Below are 18,451 nucleotides of genomic sequence, written 5' to 3'. Positions count from 1 at the left end.
TGGACTCTGTTTGCATCATAAGTGAAACATATTTAAATACTCCCAAAGTATTCTGCTTGAGACATCAGCCTGCAGAAATTCTTGCAACTGATTTCCTCACATAAGCCATTAATAATCTAATGACTATGACTCACATAATACTCCTCTTCTCTTACATAGTTGCCCTTTCGCTTAGAAAACAGTAAGAAATACAACAACTCAATAGTCTATGTCGGAATGCTGAACTCCTCGCAGGCCAACTTGTAAAAAACCAGAAGCTGGATTAGATTTTAGAACAGTTTCAATTTCTCAAGCTGAGGAAACATGCCTAATCATTGGTACCAGCTGTGGAGGAGCCAGTCATTTCCAAGACTCCTTCACAGGTCTGAGTAGTTAAATCCAGACTTTACACAATAACTCTTGTTCCTTAAGAGGACAGTAAAAGCTCCATCATTCTAAATATATCTAAAGATGCAGGAAAGATACGCAACAGTTTTTACAGACTACTGCTGAGACATCAGCATTTAAAAAAGAACAACCAGCTTTAAAGTTTCATTTTGCTTGTTGTTTTGAGGGGTTGTGGGGTTTTTGTGGGTTTGGTTCCTTTTAAGACTTCCTCATATTCTGAAAAAAAATCCTAAGTCTGCTTCTCTTGCCTCCTGCAGAGAATCTAGCTTTATTTCCTATAGGGAAATAATATTACCAAATTTGAAGAGCTACTTACAGGAAACAAGATAATGCTGTACGTCAGGCCTCTGCATACAGTAAGGGTGATAAATTCATTTTGATTCTTTTCCTTACTATGTGCATTTATTTGACAAGAATTTATTATTTTCTGAATATCTGTGTTGTGTTCCAGCAGTAGTACTATTTTCCTAATCTATATATGAGTCTTTATAGAGTTTTACAGAGGCCTTTACTCCAGCAGTCCTGAACCTTCTGCTTCAAACTCAAGTCCAGTTTTTTTACACAAGTGATAACAAATTTCTTGCAGCCGTTACACACAGTTTGCCGCTTGCTTTGAGTATCTGACGTCTTATCTGTCCCGCACCCACAATGCCTAGTGTACACCAAAACATGAAGTTGCACCACACAAATCTGACAGGAAACTGCTGAAAAAACCGCACTCTCCTCTCATTTATTACTGCCAGATGCCTTCCTCTATGCTGCATACTCCACGACTCTGGGAGAAGCCGTCCCACCTGCTGAAGCAAAGCAGGGGGCTGCTCTGGACACCCCGGCCGCTGCTCTCGGATGAATCAGCACTGCGTAGAAAACACAAAGCTCCTCAAAGAGGCTTGCGATTCTTGCAGCTCCGGATACTCAAGTCCCAAACAGCATTCCTTCGGCTTTGCTTACAACTAGTTTAGGATGCAGCAAAGCTCCGTGTTTATGAAAACAGGCGTAAAATAAACGCAAACTGGTGAGAAGAGCGAGCTGTGTCGCTCAGCACACCTAAGTCGTCCTACCTCAGCGGAGAAATGAACGGCAGGCAGAGCACGAGAATTACTCCGATTTCGCCGTAGAGGAAGGCAGCCACTGCCGTCCACTGGAAAGTCATCGTCCCGGCGGCCTGCGGAGGAACGGGCGGCTCACACTTCCCCTCCCGAACGACACCCGGGACAGGGAGGTGGGGACCGGGACAGCCCGGGGCCGCGCCGGCCCAGCGGGCAGAGCCCCCGGCAGAGGCCCCGCGGGTTCCTCCCGCCGCCTCCCGCCCCCCCAGCGCTGCCGGCGCCCCCAGCGCGGCCGCTGAGCCCCGGGGCCGCCTCATCGTCCCTCCCTCCCTCCCGGCCTGCCGGCCTGCCGGCCTTCGAACCTCGTCAGCGCCGGTACCCGGCGGAGCAGATGGCGGCCAAGGGGCGGGAGCAGGGCCTCACCGGCCGGGGCTGCAGAAACGTGGGCTCGTCTCTCCCGCCGGCATAGGGCGGGGGAAACAGGGTGTCTGTGCGGACACGGTGCCGCCTCCGCCTTGCCCGGGGGGTGTGGGCCGGGACGGGGTGAGTGACACGGCGGAGGCGGCGCGGAGCTGCCGCCAGCCCGGCCCGGGAAAGGCGCGGGCCGAGGAGGGAGCAGAGCCCAGCCCGGCCCGGGAAAGGCGCGGGCCGAGGAGGGAGCAGAGCCCGGCCCGGCCCGGGAAAGGCGCGGGCCGAGGAGGGAGCAGAGCCCGGCCCGGCCCGGGAAAGGCGCGGGCCGAGGAGGGAGCAGAGCCCGGCCCGGCCCGGGAAAGGCGCGGGCCGAGGAGGGAGCAGAGCCCGGCCCGGCCCGGGAAAGGCGCGGGCCGAGGAGGGAGCAGAGCCCAGCCCGGCCCGGGAAAGGCGCGGGCCGAGGAGGGAGCAGAGCCCGGCCCGGCCCGGGAAAGGCGCGGGCCGAGGAGGGAGCAGAGCCCGGCCCGGCCCGGGAAAGGCGCGGGCCGAGGAGGGAGCAGAGCCCGGCCCGGCCCGGGAAAGGTGCGGGCCGCGGAGGGAGCAGAGCCCGGCCCGGCCCGGGAAAGGTGCGGGCCGAGGAGGGAGCAGAGCCCGGCCCGGCCCGGGAAAGGTGCGGGCCGAGGAGGGAGCAGAGCCCGGCCCGGCCCGGCCCGGCCCGGGAAAGGTGCGGGCCGAGGAGGGAGCAGAGCCCGGCCCGGCCCGCGAGCGCCGCAGAGGCCGCGCTCGCCCCGGCCCGGGCGCACGTGCGGTGCCGCCTGCCGAGCGGGGAGCCGGGAACGACGGCGGGCGCGGAGTTACCAGGGGGCCGCACTTCTGTTGGGAAACGCGTGGATCTACGCGCTGAGAAGGGTTCAAATGAGCATTCTCTTTTTTCCTATCTAGGGAATGGTTGTAAGCGTTTGGCTGCAGAATCCTGCTGTGGTCATCCCACTGCTCCATGACTCGACCTTTATCGATTGGGGACTTCAACTCTGTTCTCCAGCATTAGCATGAGTTTCTAAAGTTCAGTTAAAATACTGCGTGTGTACATCCATTCCCTCCTCCATGTGTTACACTACATTAACGTATTAAGATCCAGTAAATCGTTTTCTCAAGGGAAACAGGTGCAGTATTTATAAAGACAGCACAAATGACAACCAAACAAAACAGTCTCAAACAGGCCTGTTTGCGCCTCATGAATAGAACAGTATTCCTTCAGAAAAGCTTGTTCTATCCTACTGTCCTGCACAATGCTTTTTATCAGCTTACCGAGGCTCCAAGAACATTATTTCCACGCAACTCTCCTTCTTTGCCCCTGCATAAGAAGGACATCCTCTGATCACATTTTCCTTTTGATTCTAACAGATTCTGAGGTGCTGTCAGTCGAAGAGGTCACCTTGTCTACCTGGGCATCACCAGCACTCTTTGATACAACTACTTTCTTTGGGGAATTCTTGCCCAATTAAGTTCCATCAACACGAGACAGATAAAATGCTGTGAATAGTAGTTCTTTGTTACTCTGATCCATTGGAAGTGACATGGTGGGGGAAGTTCTTGCATAAGCAGTTTTGAGCAGAGCTGTTCACAGCTGCTCACAGTCTGAAATTGTTTACTTAAAATTTCCCAGGTCTGCAGCCTGGGGATGGAGGAGCCAGTGTGTCAACACTTTCCTAGTTGCTGCCAAGCAATGTCTGGACGAAAGGTTACATCCCAAATAATTGTTTAAGCACAACAAATACTGGAGAGAGATATAAGGAGTCATTTCAATCCAATCTACACAGTAGGAATAGACCCAGTTTTAAGTAGTATTTCTAACATATTTTCATAAACATATTTAATCAGCACTATAGACAAAACACAACCTCTTAGAATATTCTGGTTATGACATTTTAGCTATTGGCTTACAGTCACTATACTTCACTGAAGCTGTTAAAACGTGAATAAAGACTTTCCTTTAATTACAGAGCAGTTTCCATTTCTGAGATGCTTACTCACCTCTTTGTAGCACTGTAAGCTGCTCTCCCACTAGCATAGCCTCAAGCTGATGGTACTGTATTCACTTGTCTCCGATGCCAGAGATTCGGAGTGACTTTTTCACTTTAGGAGCTTCATAAGATCTCAGAAAGACTCACTTTGAGTGTGACCGCTGTGACTTCCTCTGCAGCTGATGCCCCCTCCAACCCAAAATGAGATCTGAAGAAAAGACATGTCTCCTGCAAACATCTGTTAGAGTGCTCTTCTCCTGTTGAGTGCACTCTGCTGCTCCTGGAAGGAATTCTGACTGAAGCTGTAGAAGTCTGGGTTGTTGATCTAAGGCTGTCTCTCTTATGCTGAACAACCATATAATCAATATGATGCCATACTATATATAGATATAGATATATAGATATATATAATGGGTGGCTGCTTTAGGGGAAAAAATTCACAAACCTTCAAACATTACAGTTAAAAGGAATACCTTCCTCTTCCATCAGGAAGGTGACAAAGTATTCAGAAGCAGAAATAGAAAATGTCTATATATTAACTGGTTAGAGGAATGAAATCAACTAATTCTCTTCTGAAACAAAAGGAAAGTTTAAACTTGTTCTGTTCTATTTTGGCTTCTGTGACAGCCTTATCATCACACACTGCTTTTGTCCAGCCATTGTGAGAAATTAAGCTATGATTTGTGTCAGAAAAAAATATGTATAATGATGGGATTGTGACATGGGACCAATACAAAGATAAATTTTGAGAAACTGCCAGGCGAAACTGGAGGAATGATAACTGAACAAAATGTTGTAGTTACTGAGCGGAATGGTTAAGCAAAGATGTAACTGTATGAAGCTGCAAGCAAGGCAAAACTGCCATGAAAAGGAACCAGAGGTCAGCGAAGGGTGAAGGATAAAGACTCTGAACCCCCCAGCAACCACCAGAAACAATGACAAATGGAAACTAAACATCACAATGAAGAACAGAAACTAAACTTCATAATGGGGAAGAGAAGCTGGGAGGGAACAATTAACATGGACATGTATAAATACCTGCAAAATTAACAGTTGGTGTGCATGTTGGTGGAGTGGTGACTCCCCATGCACCCAGAGCTGTCTTGCCTGCTTTTTGCCGAACACAAAATTAATAAATTTCTTAATTTGAAAATGGAATAAAGGAGTATGCCTTCTCACTTACAACACCATCAACCTAAGAGACTTAAGAAATTTAACAATAGGCAATAGAGAAAATGGGATTGTATTTGCTGTGTGACGGTGCTGGGGTTATTGTAGCAGGATAAAAGTTGCAAAAACATACAGGTATTATGAGAATATGGTATTGTTCTGCAGGGGGGGTTTAACATAAAGAACAGGATCAGTTACAGGAGGCCAAGAACCTAAAATAGGAAACAATGCTTTGTACCTTATGTTACTTGCTTTGTACTTACGCTACATTTAAAAACTAGAAAATAGAAAGACTGACCACCTGGTGATGTTAAGAGTAACAAATACAGGAGAAGGACTACATCCAGTGGTTTTAAACTGAAAAATAGTATTTTTCCATATTCAAATGTCTTATAATGAGAAATATTACCACATTCTAAAAACAACATTGGTAGCTGAATAACTCTCATCTATTTATGTATACTGGAACAGTTTGGTGTTCAAAGGGTGGCTTAAAGACTCCAACTTTGCCGTTTATTCTATGGAAACACAGTGAAATATGTTCAGATGCATACAAAATTCAGAATGGAAGGAGTACAATTCATTTCACCCTTGCAAAGGGATGATGAACTTCTATTGACTTTTATGATAGATAAAAGGCCTGATCAAGCACTCCATAATTACTACCAATATTAATAGAAACCTAGGTCTTGTACTTCAGGCAGAAATCTCTGTGATTAATCTCACACAGGCATAACAACTGCTGCCTTCAAAATCATCAAGTACTCAGTTCCTAAATAGGTCAAGGTATTTCCAGTCCTCTGAAATTCAATTTTCCCACTAATACAGAAAAAATAAAGCCTTTGTGTTGATTATATAGAATAAATTTTTCTTCTTTGCTCCTTGAGACTAATGGGACAGTTTACCACATATAATAATTGCTAGCCAAATCATCAAACTCTTAAGAAACAAAGGGCTTAGTTAATACTTTCAGAAATCCTTTTCTTCTACAATTCAGGTGCATAGTTTTACTTCAGAGGAGGCTGGAGGCATTTCAGAACTGAGAACTGTGTTGCAAGATAATTTGATCAGCTTGATACTGGAAATTTGGCAGTACAAAATACCTAGTCATGCAGCTGGGAAGTAAGAACTTATGTGCTAAAACTGGGAGCTCATAATTTACGTGATGAACATTACTTGAGGAAAAGTGAAGTATCAGAAGCAGTATTAACTGCAGAAGACGCTGCTGGGAATTTACCTGGAATGCTATACAGAATTGTGCCCAACTAATGTAAAAAAAACCCATTACAATCCAGAAGAGTGAAAAAATAGTTGTCTGAAGGAATGGAGACACACCAAAAATGGTTGCAGAGGTTGTCTCAGCCTAGGAGAGCAAAGCATGTCTGTAGTTTTCCATTTGTTAGCACATCAAGGGAAGGTGATCATATCAGAAGAGTTACGTTACTTTGCTGCCTTAAATAGTGAACTGGACTTGATGACTTGGGTCATGCCTTTCAAACTTTTGTTTATATGCCTAAATCAGACATACTCATTATGAAAAATGATCAAGTATTTTATGCTATTGCATTAACAAAATAGTGACAATTTAAGATACCTGATTTATGAAAAGACTTGGAGAGTAGCATCAAAAGCAACCTTCCCTCCTCCAGACTGGTGTATAATAAAAAAAAAATTACAACTGCATACAAAACCAAGTAATTTATTTAGAATATTTGGAACTATTCACATGTATACTCATAGAACAATCACAGTTAGAAAACTCAGCATTTTTTGGTATGAATTTCTGTGTAAACATAAAAAGAAAAACATTATTTGATTACAAATAATTGTTCTGTACAGTTTTGTGAAATTTCCCTTGCAGAACAAATGCAGCTGGTGTGTAATGCTATTATCTTGTTCTAATTTTCACTATTTCACTCCTATATAATGATTCAAAGCCAAGTGGCTGTCATGCTTTGATAAGCAACGCGCCAGCAGGCAGAAAGGACTGCAAGAGCCCCACTGAGAGAATCTGTCAGCTTTTCTTTGACCTAAAAAGTTCTGGGGTTTAATCTTGTATACAATTATTCTACAGTAGATAAACAAAACTGAATTTAGTTAGACTGAACTTAAAAGTCTTGTTCTTTAGATTCAGCTAAGTTTGTACTTAAACTATCTCTTCATTTTCCTTTTTTCTTCTTTCCCTTTTCATTTTCCTTCTTTCTATAATTGTTTATCTATTCTGTTTCTTTTGCTCTAAGAAGTATGGAATTTTTCTAAATTGTGAGTAAGTTACAAAGTTTTAGGCTTCAAAGGAAACATCAAATTTAAAAAAGGATAGTATGATGGGCTTTAAGCTTATTTCATCTAAAGCAAAAACTTCTATAGTTGCTCCCTTTATATTCTTTTGGTCTGAAATGACTGTCATTATCTGCAAGTAGTCCTGATTTTAGGAGGTTTAATATCAGAAAGGCCCTAGTTTTGCAATCATATTGCTGTAAGCAATTATCTGGTGAAAAATTAAACTACTGGGGCCTTACAATAATCAATCCTCTCTGTAGTAGTACACTGTAAATAGAATTCCACATATGTAGAATCTTGAATATTCACTAGAGTGAAAAATGGAGACATAAAAAAATAAAGTATCATCCAAATGATAAGGTTTTGCTGTGTTGAAAATACACAATATACAAATGTAACGAAAAAGTAAAAACCCAATTAAAACTTTCACAGTTTATCGAGAATTGCAAAATACAAGTTTACATAGGACTAAGATACGTTCATTTACCACACACCATAATGGTCATTCAGATAATCTAGTACAGCTGAGGTACTTGATAAAACATTAAAAACTTTTTTTTCTTGTTTTGAAGTAATGCGCTCCATCATGTACATTAAGTGGTGGTGAAAACAAGTAAAAGGAGTTCCGTGCTCAAGAGCAATGTCAACCCAGTCCTGGATGCACTGAAAAGGTGTCTCCTCATATCCTGCAAACATGGCTGGATTTGCCAAGAGTCCTCTAGCCACCATTATACCTTCAAATTGGAAATTAAAGCAGTAAGTTACATTCTAGTTTGAATTTTATGCTAAATCTTCCTGTAGATTTTGTACAGCACCCCTTAGGACAACCACCCAAAGCTTACACATAGTAATGGGAGAACAACGGGGATGAGTATTACACCTGTATCAGAGAAATCCATTGAACAAGGCAGATGTCAGAGTATCTACAACACCTATCAACAGATTCCAGAAATTTTGAAACAAAACACAGGTCCCAGAAGCATTTCTTCCCTTCTTTTGCAACTGCAACAAATTAGTACTTTGTTCTTATGTGCTACGCACATTTATTGCCTTTATAACATAAAATTACAATGGAAAGACACAAGAGAATCAATAATTTTCTGTGCAACTCAGTCTATTCACTGTCCTTCTTCCACTAAGAGCTCAATGGCTCAATTAAGTAAATCTTAGGACTCTTGATCTCCAGTAAATCTTTCTGAACAAGCGTGTAGTATATTTGCAACTCTAATCCCATACTGTCATATAAAGCCATACAAGTTCTATTGTAATTTTTCTGTGATTAAGGGATTCTGTTTTCCTGCACTATCAACATACAATCTATCACACTCAGTATTTTCTTAAAAAATAGGATGATCAAAAATGAAAAATCTCTTTTTGTCATTGTCCACGACAGAAAAAACTGAATGCTTAATATTTTTACTACTGAAGAAGGTCAGCTGGAATATAAGACCATTTTTTTGTATTATGCATTTCCTTCCTGCTCTGTATTTGGGGAGAAAGTCACTGTAAGCAGCATAGCAGTTGGGTTCAATTTCCATTGTTGCTATTAAACAGCAACAGTGTCAGCAGAAACCTGCCATGTGCACTGCACTCTTTCCTCTTTTTCTCTAGTGGAAAGACACAAAGTCTGTAGATACAAATTACCTTTTCAGAATATATACCAAATTTCCACACTGCCTTGAAATGACAGACAGTTGCAGGAATCTATTGTGACTAAATAACGGCAAAAAAAATCCAAATTTTATGACTGAAATGAAAGTGCAATGCCTCACTGTGTCCTTGAAGCTAACCATCTGGCTTAATAATATATCCCTTTCCCACTGTGTCCTTACTGTAAGAAATCTGATCCCATGTTCAGGAAGTAGAGATTTCCAAGTGGAAGTTTACAGTTCCTTAAAAGATGATCAGTTCCATAGAGACAGAATGTCTGAAGGTCCCCCTGAACTCCACTACTGAGTGATGAGATAGCATAATTAATCACAGAGCTTTTGTAATTTGCCTCGGAAATAATTATTTGTGGCTTTGAGTAGCAGCGCTCTAGTGTTCTGATGATTACCAGTGATTCTGCTTATGAGTTTTTTAAGGCATCTAAAATATCCTCTTTCATTTGTCTCTTCAAGGAGAGAAAGCACTCAAATCATGTCTTACTTACATCCAAAATAAGTACCTTGAAATCTGGTAAGTTTACTTAGAAAATAGAGTATGTTTAATCTTACCATCTGCTTCTGTCAAGTGATGAACATTTTCAGCATCTTTTAAAGTTTTAATGTCTCCATTAGCCACAATAGGTATAGACATGCTTTGTTTAATTATTTTAATTGCATCATAATGTACAGGTTGATGCCTTTCTTCTATACTTCTCCCATGTACTGTAATCCATGAAACGCCAGCTGCTTCAGCTTTTTGACACAGGTCAACTGTTTTTTTTAAGTCCTCATGGATCCTAAAATTGTAAGGAATGAAAGCAGTAGGTAGTGAGTTTCCTGGCCTATATAAAAAGCACTCCTCCATAAGGAGGAATTATCATAGACTTCTATAAATAACAGTATAAAGACAATATTACTGATGGAAAACAGTGTTGGATTTCTGGGGTTTTTTTTCAAGATATATGAGTTTAGTGTATGGAAACTGGTACTTAATTTAACATTTCCCAACTATATCACATCTCTGTAATATACATGGTAAATTTTATAGAGATTGAGCAAGGGTAGCAAAAAAAAATCTAAAATCAATGCCATGATTTTGCATATTTTGGGGGAAAAAAAAATCCAATTTATAATAGTTCCCCTTTCCAGAAGGACTGGAAACTGAGTGGAAACTTAAATGACAAATAGCAAAAGCCACATAGCATATATGGTTAAATTATGGATCAAAAATGGTCATAGAATCATAGAATGGTTTGGGGTAGAAGCAACCTTAAAGACCATCCAGTTCCAATGGCCCTGCTATGGGAAGGTATTGGATTGTCCACTAGATCAGGCTGTGCAGAGCTCATCCAACTTGGCCTGACAAACTTCCAGGGATGGGCATCCACAGCTTCTCTGGGCAACCTGCTCCAGGGATTTACCACCACCACAGTAAACAATTTCTTCCCAATATCTAATCTAAACCCGCCCTCTTTCAGTTTGAAGCCATTTCCCCCTTGTCCTTCCCATCATGCCCTTGTACAAAGCCCGTCTCCATCCTTCTTGTGGACTCCCTTTAGGTACTGGAAGTCTGCTGTAAGGTCTCCCTAGAGCCTTCTCTTCTCTGGGCTGCACACAAAGCAATGCAAAACAAGTCTACAGAAGTTTAGAAGCTGATGTAGGGAGGCAGAATGTATTCCTTACAGAAGCTGTGGGACCAGTTCCCAGTTTTGTTACCCATTCCTTTATACCCAACTGCAACTGTGGCTCTGCTCTCTAATAGCTCACAAAGCAAATCCTTTTGATGATACAGACTATGCATTGCTTTTCTTTTATAGAAGCCGTAATCTCTTAATTTGTACTTGCATGTTGTTTGGATTGCAAGAGAACCCTAGCTTAGAGTATGTTATCTGGGTAAGCAGTCAAAGACAGTGCTAGTTCTAAGTTTTTTATTACCAGCCCCAGATATCTGAGTCAAAAAATCTCAGCGGTCTTCACATGGAAGGAAATTACTATAAAGTGTAGTATTGCATTAACAGAATTACAAATATTATTACTATTACACAAAATTCCTTAAGAGAAAAAAAAAAAGGTTTCTTCCGTGTACCACAAACAGCACTTAAGTTAGACCTACCTTATTTTAATAGACACTGAAAATTTAGGGTTGTCGATCTGACTCCGTACATGTCGCACCATATCCTTAACAAGCTCAGGTTTATTTATTAAGCAAGCACCATAACCTTCTGAAATCGCCCATCTTTAAAAGAAAAAGAACTACATTTGAAGAAATGCAGATCAATATCAAGTCACATACATCAGTTTCTTTCCTCATGACCTTCAGAATGTGTGGTTAAGTAGGCAGAGATAGTACTGTAGATCAATTATTTTTTGCAGTTTGGTACAGCTGGTTCAGTCTTCCATCGTGCTACTAGAACTTTGGACAAGTTACTAATCTCTTTAACTTCATTTTTCTGTCCACAGAATGGACTCATGAGGAAGATAAATTAAAAATTAATCTACAGTGCCTGCATAAAAGAAATAATTTGATAGTTGCCCCTTCCTGTTGTCATGGATTACTTCTAAACAGATGACAACTTCAGATTGAAAAGAAGGATTTTTTGAAGTGCAAGCGAGGATATTATTTTAGTGATATTTTGGTCTCACTATTTTGACTGGCAGAAATAACCTTTGCTTCCACCTAACTGCAGTAGTTTTTAAAATATTTTTTCTTATAAAGGCACATTAAGTAAACCAACTTTTGTTATTTTGAAACTAATATGCACGAGAAACAAAGGATTCAAATGTAAGCATGTATTTTTGGCCTAAAAGGAACAGACAGTTTGACATAAATATAGTGAGCTTAAAAAAAAAACCCCAATACTTCCATGCAGTAGCCTCAGATCTCTCCAGAAGTTTTCTCAAACACTATAGTTTTAAGTCAAGAAAACCTAATTAGAATAGAGAAATTAAGTATTTGCACTGTAATTTAATCTTATACTTTCCTACATTTTTCAGGTCTTCATTTAGTAAAAGACTGCCTGACAAACATATAGTAGATGGCTCTCTTCCAGTTAGGAAGAATCTTACTACTCTGTTTCACTGTCAAGACAAAATCTTTATCAATTTAAGTGAGAAGTACATGACTAATTCACTATACTTATAAATTTAATAAAAGATGGAAGAAATTATTTTCAGTTCTTTATCTGTATAATTTTATTTTAAAGACCATCCTTCACTTGCAGAAGTTTGAGACATCACAGACTTGCCTCGTTATTCTGGACATTGCTACATCATGATTCAAAACACTCTGCAAATTATTTGCATCAAGCTCTTTTTCGTAGTGCACATTTTTAACAGTTGTTGAGAAGGGATGGACACTTCTGAGCCAACACTCAGTATCTCAGAAATGAAAAAAGGCAAGTTGACAAATACACATGGTTTTCCCAGTCTCACCAAGGTAACAGGCATCTGGGAACACTCAGAACAGTGCCTTACCATATTTCTGACAGGTTAAAAAGCTCTTACTCTCCTGAAATCTATTTTTAGGCTAAGATAGAAATGATGATGAAAAGAAAGACCAGCATTCTTTAGTCTGTTAGTTTTTTCATTGTATTTACCCAGCTTTTTCAAAACTTTACCTCTGAGGACAGCCACAGTTTAGGTCTATTCCATCTGCAAAAGGACAGATGATACGGGCAGCATCACACAAAACCTGTGCTTCTTTAGCAGCAAACTGAACAATCAGTGGGTGGTCACCTATGCCAATGAAAAGATATTTGGAGATTTAAAAATTCCTGGAAAACAAAAAGAACAAGTTCTAAATTTTGAATGCTTTTTTGCTATATTCTACAACTGTCTGACCACGGTCCTAGCAACCAGGTATAGGTGACCCTTCATGAGCAGAGTGGCTGGATAACATGACCTACAGAGGTCATTTCAAGCTCATCTATTTTGTGATTCTGTAAGCCCCCAATCAAAAATAAACAAAGGTAACTGGCCAGGGGTTACTTACTAAGTGAGTATGTCTATTAACAGAGGTAGGAATTCAGACAAATACCCTGTGTCCTACACAGTTGGCTGGCTTAACATATACCTTCTGGCTGAAACTGGTCAGTTGCTAATCTTTCACAAAGACCATCTATGAAACAAGGCATTCTCTGATTTTCAGCAGCCTTCATGCTTCCCCTCCTAGCCTGCCCCTTCTTGTCTGCATGCTGCCCCTTTGCTGTGCTGACATGACTGTCTGTCTCACCAAGTGGGAAACTTGCTTACAGAACCAACCCTTCAGGAAGGAACTTAAAACACCCACAAGCTTTGCCCTTCTTCATCCCAGCCCATCATTTTCCTTTTCTGTGCCAGCATTGCTGTTTTCTATCCACAGCGTGACACGCAGAGTTGGAATGAGCACATGTGTGCAGAAGCAGCTCTAGCAGCTTTGTCTCAAGTGAGAAACCGAAGTGCCAGTGCTCCTCAGCTTGGGTCTGCTGAACTACTTGTGATTTACTAAGCCCCTGCAGAGAGCCAGATGGTCATTTGGAACATGCTCTCCTCTTTTACAGCTACTGCATTACATTAAAGGCATCTCAAATATCTCAAGCAGTCTTAGCACTCACTTTCCATGTAAACAATTGCTGTAGTTAAGAAGAAGCAGCGTGATATCTGAGCACTGATGGAAAGAGATGATCCAACAAATGCACAGAACAAGTGCACTTCTGGTACTGAAGAGACCACAAGTGTTTTCTGAACATTTTTCTGTTTTAGAGGAAAATAAGCAGTTATTGAAATGGTGGAGATTAAGTAAGAAAAGCCACCAGTACCCTCTCAATCAAGCTGAGACATTTTAGAAGTTACCTAAAAATACAGCATGCAAAAAAAAATTGCACGCATATTTTCAAAAGTGTCCCTTTAATCCAGTGCTCTAGCTGAAGAGATTTACATTGTTATAGCTAATATTTTAAAATAGGCCCACATGCCTAGTTTCTCTTTGTTGAGCATTAAGTAGTAAAAATACTGAGTCTAGCCACATAAAATTTTTAGCAGCAGCCACAAAGAACACCTATCTCTATCTGAGAAATAAACAACAAAGAAACATTAATGCAGAAGAAAACGTAAAACATAAATTGCAAACCGACTCCACGATATAGAAGACAAAATCCCCAAACAACCAGCAAGTTAAACATGAAACCACACAAAAAGTATAAATGCTAATAATGTAAATACTATAATCTGGTCAAAGCATGATGCAGAATGTTTTACAGGCCTGTAAAATTAAGGACAGCATAAAAGAACTGTGAAGGGAAAAGATGTTGTTTACAACACTAGAACATTTCATCTCTTTCCCTGTCCCAGCACCCCCAGAATACACTCCATATCTGACCTGTAGAACTTCCATGCCACTGCACTTTGTGTGGATCAGAAGTGTAAGTAAATTCAGGGGGGGCAAACTATTAACTGTGGAGCTTTGAGCCATATATATTGGAGTCAGTTATATTCTTACTCATTTATTTTTACATACAATGAGTTATTAATGGTTTTTCTGAAGTTGCATTCTACTCACAAGCTTTCCAACACGAATTTTCTCTGTAATTGCTCTGTTCTATCTGAATAATGCACCACAGTACATAGTCAATACTAAGATAGTGAAATACACTTTCTCTATTACATATACACTTAAGAAACCACAAATTCTGTGGCCTGAATAGACTAAGTCATCCCACTTTATAGACCCTACACTCTGATCTTACTTGGATGTCAGTGGCGCTTTTCATTCCTCTAGTTGCAGCCTATCCTTGTACATTCCTTGTCACACTGTTCTGCTGCAGCCACTTCATGCCAACAGATGTGTATCATTTTTGTCACTTCTTCCCACATACTTCACATCTCTTTACAGCTATGACACTGTACAAGCCCTCATACTTCTTCTTCCTATAGGTGTTCTGGTTATGTTTCTGTACCATGCGTGAAATCTTGCTTCTCCCCCTCAACCCCAGCCATGCTCAAACTTCCGGTCTCTTTGGTGCTTTCTTGAGCTCATATCTCAAGTCATCTACCAACAGCCCCTTCCACTTTCCAGTCTGGCTAATATGAAACCCTTCTTCTTTAGTCAGTCCTTGACTCCACTGTATCAATGCCTGGTCTATTACTTTTTTCACCTTTAGTAACACTCTTATTTTTGCTAGAGACTAGAAAACTTTTCCTGGCAATGAGTTAAATGTGTCTCTGAAACATACAGGAAACAACCACTAGACAAAGAATCTTACTGTCATCTTGTATCTGGTCTAGCTGTGATGGAGTTACTTGTCAAATTTATTTTTTGTCAAGTTCAGCCTCTGTGGTGCTGCATTTTGGATTTTGTGATAAAACCAGTGTTGATAATTCACAGTTGTTTTGGCTGTTGTTGCAAAGTACATACACAGTGTCAAAACTTCCTGGTTTTTTCACTTTGCTTCCTCCTGCCTCCAACAAACAGACTGGGATGGACAAGAAGTTTGTAGTGGACAAAACTATGATGGCTGACCCAAACAGGAACAAGGAGTATTCCATACTGTAGAACATCATGCTCAGCAAGGAAACTGGAATGATAGGGAAAGTAAAAAAGCGGGTTTGGGACATGGATTTTTTTTTTTCCAGAGTGGCTACTGCTTGGACCGTGTCTTGGCATTGGTCTGCTAATAGGAAGTGATTGCCTTTGCATAACTTGTTTGTTTCTTTCTCTTTTTCTTTCCTTTACATATTAAGCTGCCTTAATTTTGACAAATGATTTTTTTCTTGCATTTGTTCTTCCTATTCTCCCCCAGTGCTGCCGAGAGAATGAAGGAGGAATGAGTGAGCAGCTATGTGTGGTCAACCCCCACAGATATAAATCACTTTGGAGGCTTTGATTTCAGGTGGAGACAAGGTTTTCCACTATTTCATTTGACCCACTATCACTGGACTGTGGCAAGTCTCACTTAGAATAGTGCTGTAGCTTTATAATAAGACAGTATACCAAAATTGTTAACAGATGTCAAGTTATGTGACCGACTTCATTCACTTGGCCAATTTGGCTTATGACCACATAAAACATTCTGACACGGCAATGGTTCATAAAAGGTTACCTTTGTTTGTTGTGAATTCGCTGTCTCTGGCTTTTGCAGATCTCACAAAATCAGCTGCCACTATCATTGGTGTGTAACACAAATCACAGCTGTACTTCCTTACCAAGGTTCTGAATGCCAACCTGCAGACACAAGAAGATTAAGCGGTAAATAGTTAAGGCATTTTTCTGATTAGCTATTCCAAAATGCTGTTCTAACTTGAAGTAATGTGGGGATATTCGAGTATTAGATGTGTAGATCTGTGATGAAAATATGTACAATGAAACGTCCCACATCTACTTCTGTCTTAAATAAAAGATAAGAAGGTAATCACCCATTTTTAGTCAAGATAAATTTGAGAAACAAGTTTCTAAACACAGAAAATACATTGAAAACAGCTGACATGACAGTTACTTACTTTGAATAGCGGACCATTGGGGCACATATTTTTACAACTTGCCCAGAATGAAACAAATCCATGGGATCTTTCAGTTGGCATTCTTTGGTTTCTCTGATGTCACCAATCATGTATAATTAACAGTCCGTTCAGCATCTGGAAAAACAAACAGCGTCTGAAACGTTCGCCATTCAGCTACCTCGCACAGGCCACGCTGCAGAGCACCACAGTTCACACCGCACTTGACTTCTGGTGAAGCGTCCGGCCAGAAGCCGCTCCCCCGCAGGGTGCCGCGGACAGACCTCCCGACACAGCCTCCCCGGCACGGCCCATCCCGGCACGGCTTCCCCCGGCACGGCCCATCCCGGCACGGCCCCTCTCGGCACGGCCCCCCCCTGCACGGCCCCTCTCGGCACGGCTCCCCCCGGCACGGCTCCCCCCGGCACGGCCCATCCCGGCACGGCCCCTCTCGGCACGGCTCCCCCCGGCACGGCCCATCCCGGCACGGCCCCTCTCGGCACGGCCCCTCTCGGCACGGCTCCCCCCGGCACGGCCCATCCCGGCACGGCTCCCCCCGGCACGGCCCGGGCCGCCCTCGCTCCCGCCGGCCCCGCTCACCACGTGCCGCCGCCGCCCGCTCCGTCGCGCGCCTTCGCCATCATCGCCGCGCGCCGCGTCCGGGAGTGACGCGCGGGTCCGGTGGCGCCAGCATGGAGGAGGCGGGGGCCGCCCCCGCCCCGGCGCTCGCCGAGCTGCGGGCGGACGGTGAGGCGCGGCCGCGGGCTCGGGGGGCAGCGCCGGGCACAGCCCCCGCCGGCACGACCGGGCCGGGAGCCCGCCGCGGCGGCCCGGAGGGTCCCCTGCGAGGGCGGCGTTGGGCCGGGCGGGCGGGGAAGCCCCGCGCCGGCGAGTGACGGGAAGTTCGGGCGGAGCAGCGAGTGCCCGGAGGGTCTGCGGTGTGCGGAGTGCGCGCTGGGGCTCGCTTGCTCCCAGAGGGAAAAGAAATTGCGCTGGAAGGAGAGGCGAAAGTGCTCTGTTGAATTAAGAGTAGCTGCCTGGGAGCTCTGGTCTTGCTTGATCCAGAGTCATAATTGCAGTATAATTTCATAATTGTTATGTAAACTCACGCCGTTGTCGAAATCCGGTATGACTTCACGAAGTTTTGTCTCATGGTACTTGTCAGTGATCTTCACCTGGCTGGTGTGTTTGGTTACGAGTATAGGCTCAACAGCTTCACCCTGGTTACACTGTAAAGTTTGAAAAAATAAGGTATTGATACTTTTTAGTCTATTCTGCTCAAGAGAAGGATGTGGGGAATAAAGAAACATGCGTCTTTATCACTATTTGCAAAACCCCAAAACAAACACGAACCCCAGTTACCAGTTCCAAACTTGTTTTTCATGATTGTGGTCTCTTCTGTCGTTTGTAATATGTGATGTAGAGAACATTCACTATTATGTTGAAGAAATTCAAGGCTAGAGAACTGTACACTGTAGGGCTATAAATATTATTTATTTCTTCTGAACCATGAATATAAAATCTATATCCATTTTCAGAATGTTATGCTGACTTCTTCAGAGAAGACTTTGATGTGAAAGCTTACACTTCCCAGTCCATCCATCAGGCTGTGATAGCTGAGCAACTGGCTAAACTTGCTCAAGGTATTAGTCAGTTGGATAAAGAGCTGCATTTACAAGTAAGTTTAAAGCATACCTGTTATTCTGGGATGACTGACATAAACTAGTCAAAAACTTAGTAATCATACGAGCTTGTAAATTGTGAAATTGCCCTGTCCTCTACAAGCAGTTACTAAAGGTACAACTTGCAGCTAAACTAGTAGTGAGATTGACAACTCAGTTAAGCCCACATTTAGTACTCCTACCAGGCAGCCATGTACTGTTTCAGTTTTTGTAGTCTTATCACCGTATGCTGTTTTACTCTTCCTTGTAAAAAGGAAGATGCCTTCCAAATGATTCTGTCAACTATCCTAAACACTTGAGGTAGTGTTTCAGCATGGTATTGAGAGAAGATA

At 42.5% G+C, this 18,451-nt stretch overlaps 2 protein-coding genes across 5 annotated transcripts in view; one reads left to right on the top strand and one right to left on the bottom strand.

Moving 5' to 3' along the window:
- The window catches only part of DUS4L (dihydrouridine synthase 4 like), a 37,937-nt gene extending 20,829 nt beyond the window's left edge, over positions 1 to 17,108 (bottom strand). Inside the window, exons 1-7 of one of the 4 annotated variants that reach the window (XM_066182896.1) lie at positions 17,038 to 17,108; positions 16,441 to 16,575; positions 16,044 to 16,165; positions 12,585 to 12,702; positions 11,081 to 11,203; positions 9,538 to 9,764; positions 6,725 to 8,055 (exon numbers count right to left, since the gene is read on the bottom strand). In XM_066182896.1, coding sequence (XP_066038993.1) covers positions 7,805 to 8,055; positions 9,538 to 9,764; positions 11,081 to 11,203; positions 12,585 to 12,702; positions 16,044 to 16,165; positions 16,441 to 16,550 — 951 coding nt within the window. In that variant the 5' untranslated portion in view covers positions 16,551 to 16,575; positions 17,038 to 17,108 and the 3' untranslated portion in view covers positions 6,725 to 7,804. Of the gene's footprint in view, positions 1 to 1,448; positions 1,542 to 6,724; positions 8,056 to 9,524; positions 9,765 to 11,080; positions 11,204 to 12,584; positions 12,703 to 16,043; positions 16,166 to 16,440; positions 16,785 to 17,037 lie in introns of those variants that run through there. The other 3 variants (XM_066182898.1, XM_066182899.1, XM_066182895.1) reach the window with 3 other exon arrangements.
- COG5 (component of oligomeric golgi complex 5) overlaps positions 17,087 to 18,451 on the top strand; it is a 175,274-nt gene continuing 173,909 nt past the window's right edge. Inside the window, exons 1-2 of the mRNA XM_066182886.1 lie at positions 17,087 to 17,184; positions 17,976 to 18,115. Coding sequence (XP_066038983.1) covers positions 17,130 to 17,184; positions 17,976 to 18,115 — 195 coding nt within the window. The 5' untranslated portion in view covers positions 17,087 to 17,129. The remainder of the gene's footprint in view (positions 17,185 to 17,975; positions 18,116 to 18,451) is intronic.

The sequence above is a fragment of the Chamaea fasciata genome, unplaced genomic scaffold, assembly GCF_029207755.1.
Source record: "Chamaea fasciata isolate MVZ Bird 193981 ecotype frontalis unplaced genomic scaffold, bChaFas1.0.hap1 SCAF_5, whole genome shotgun sequence".
Lineage (NCBI taxonomy): Eukaryota > Metazoa > Chordata > Aves > Passeriformes > Sylviidae > Chamaea > Chamaea fasciata.
Note: the sequence above shows the minus strand (reverse complement) of the source record. Positions and strands in the feature narration are given on the sequence as shown.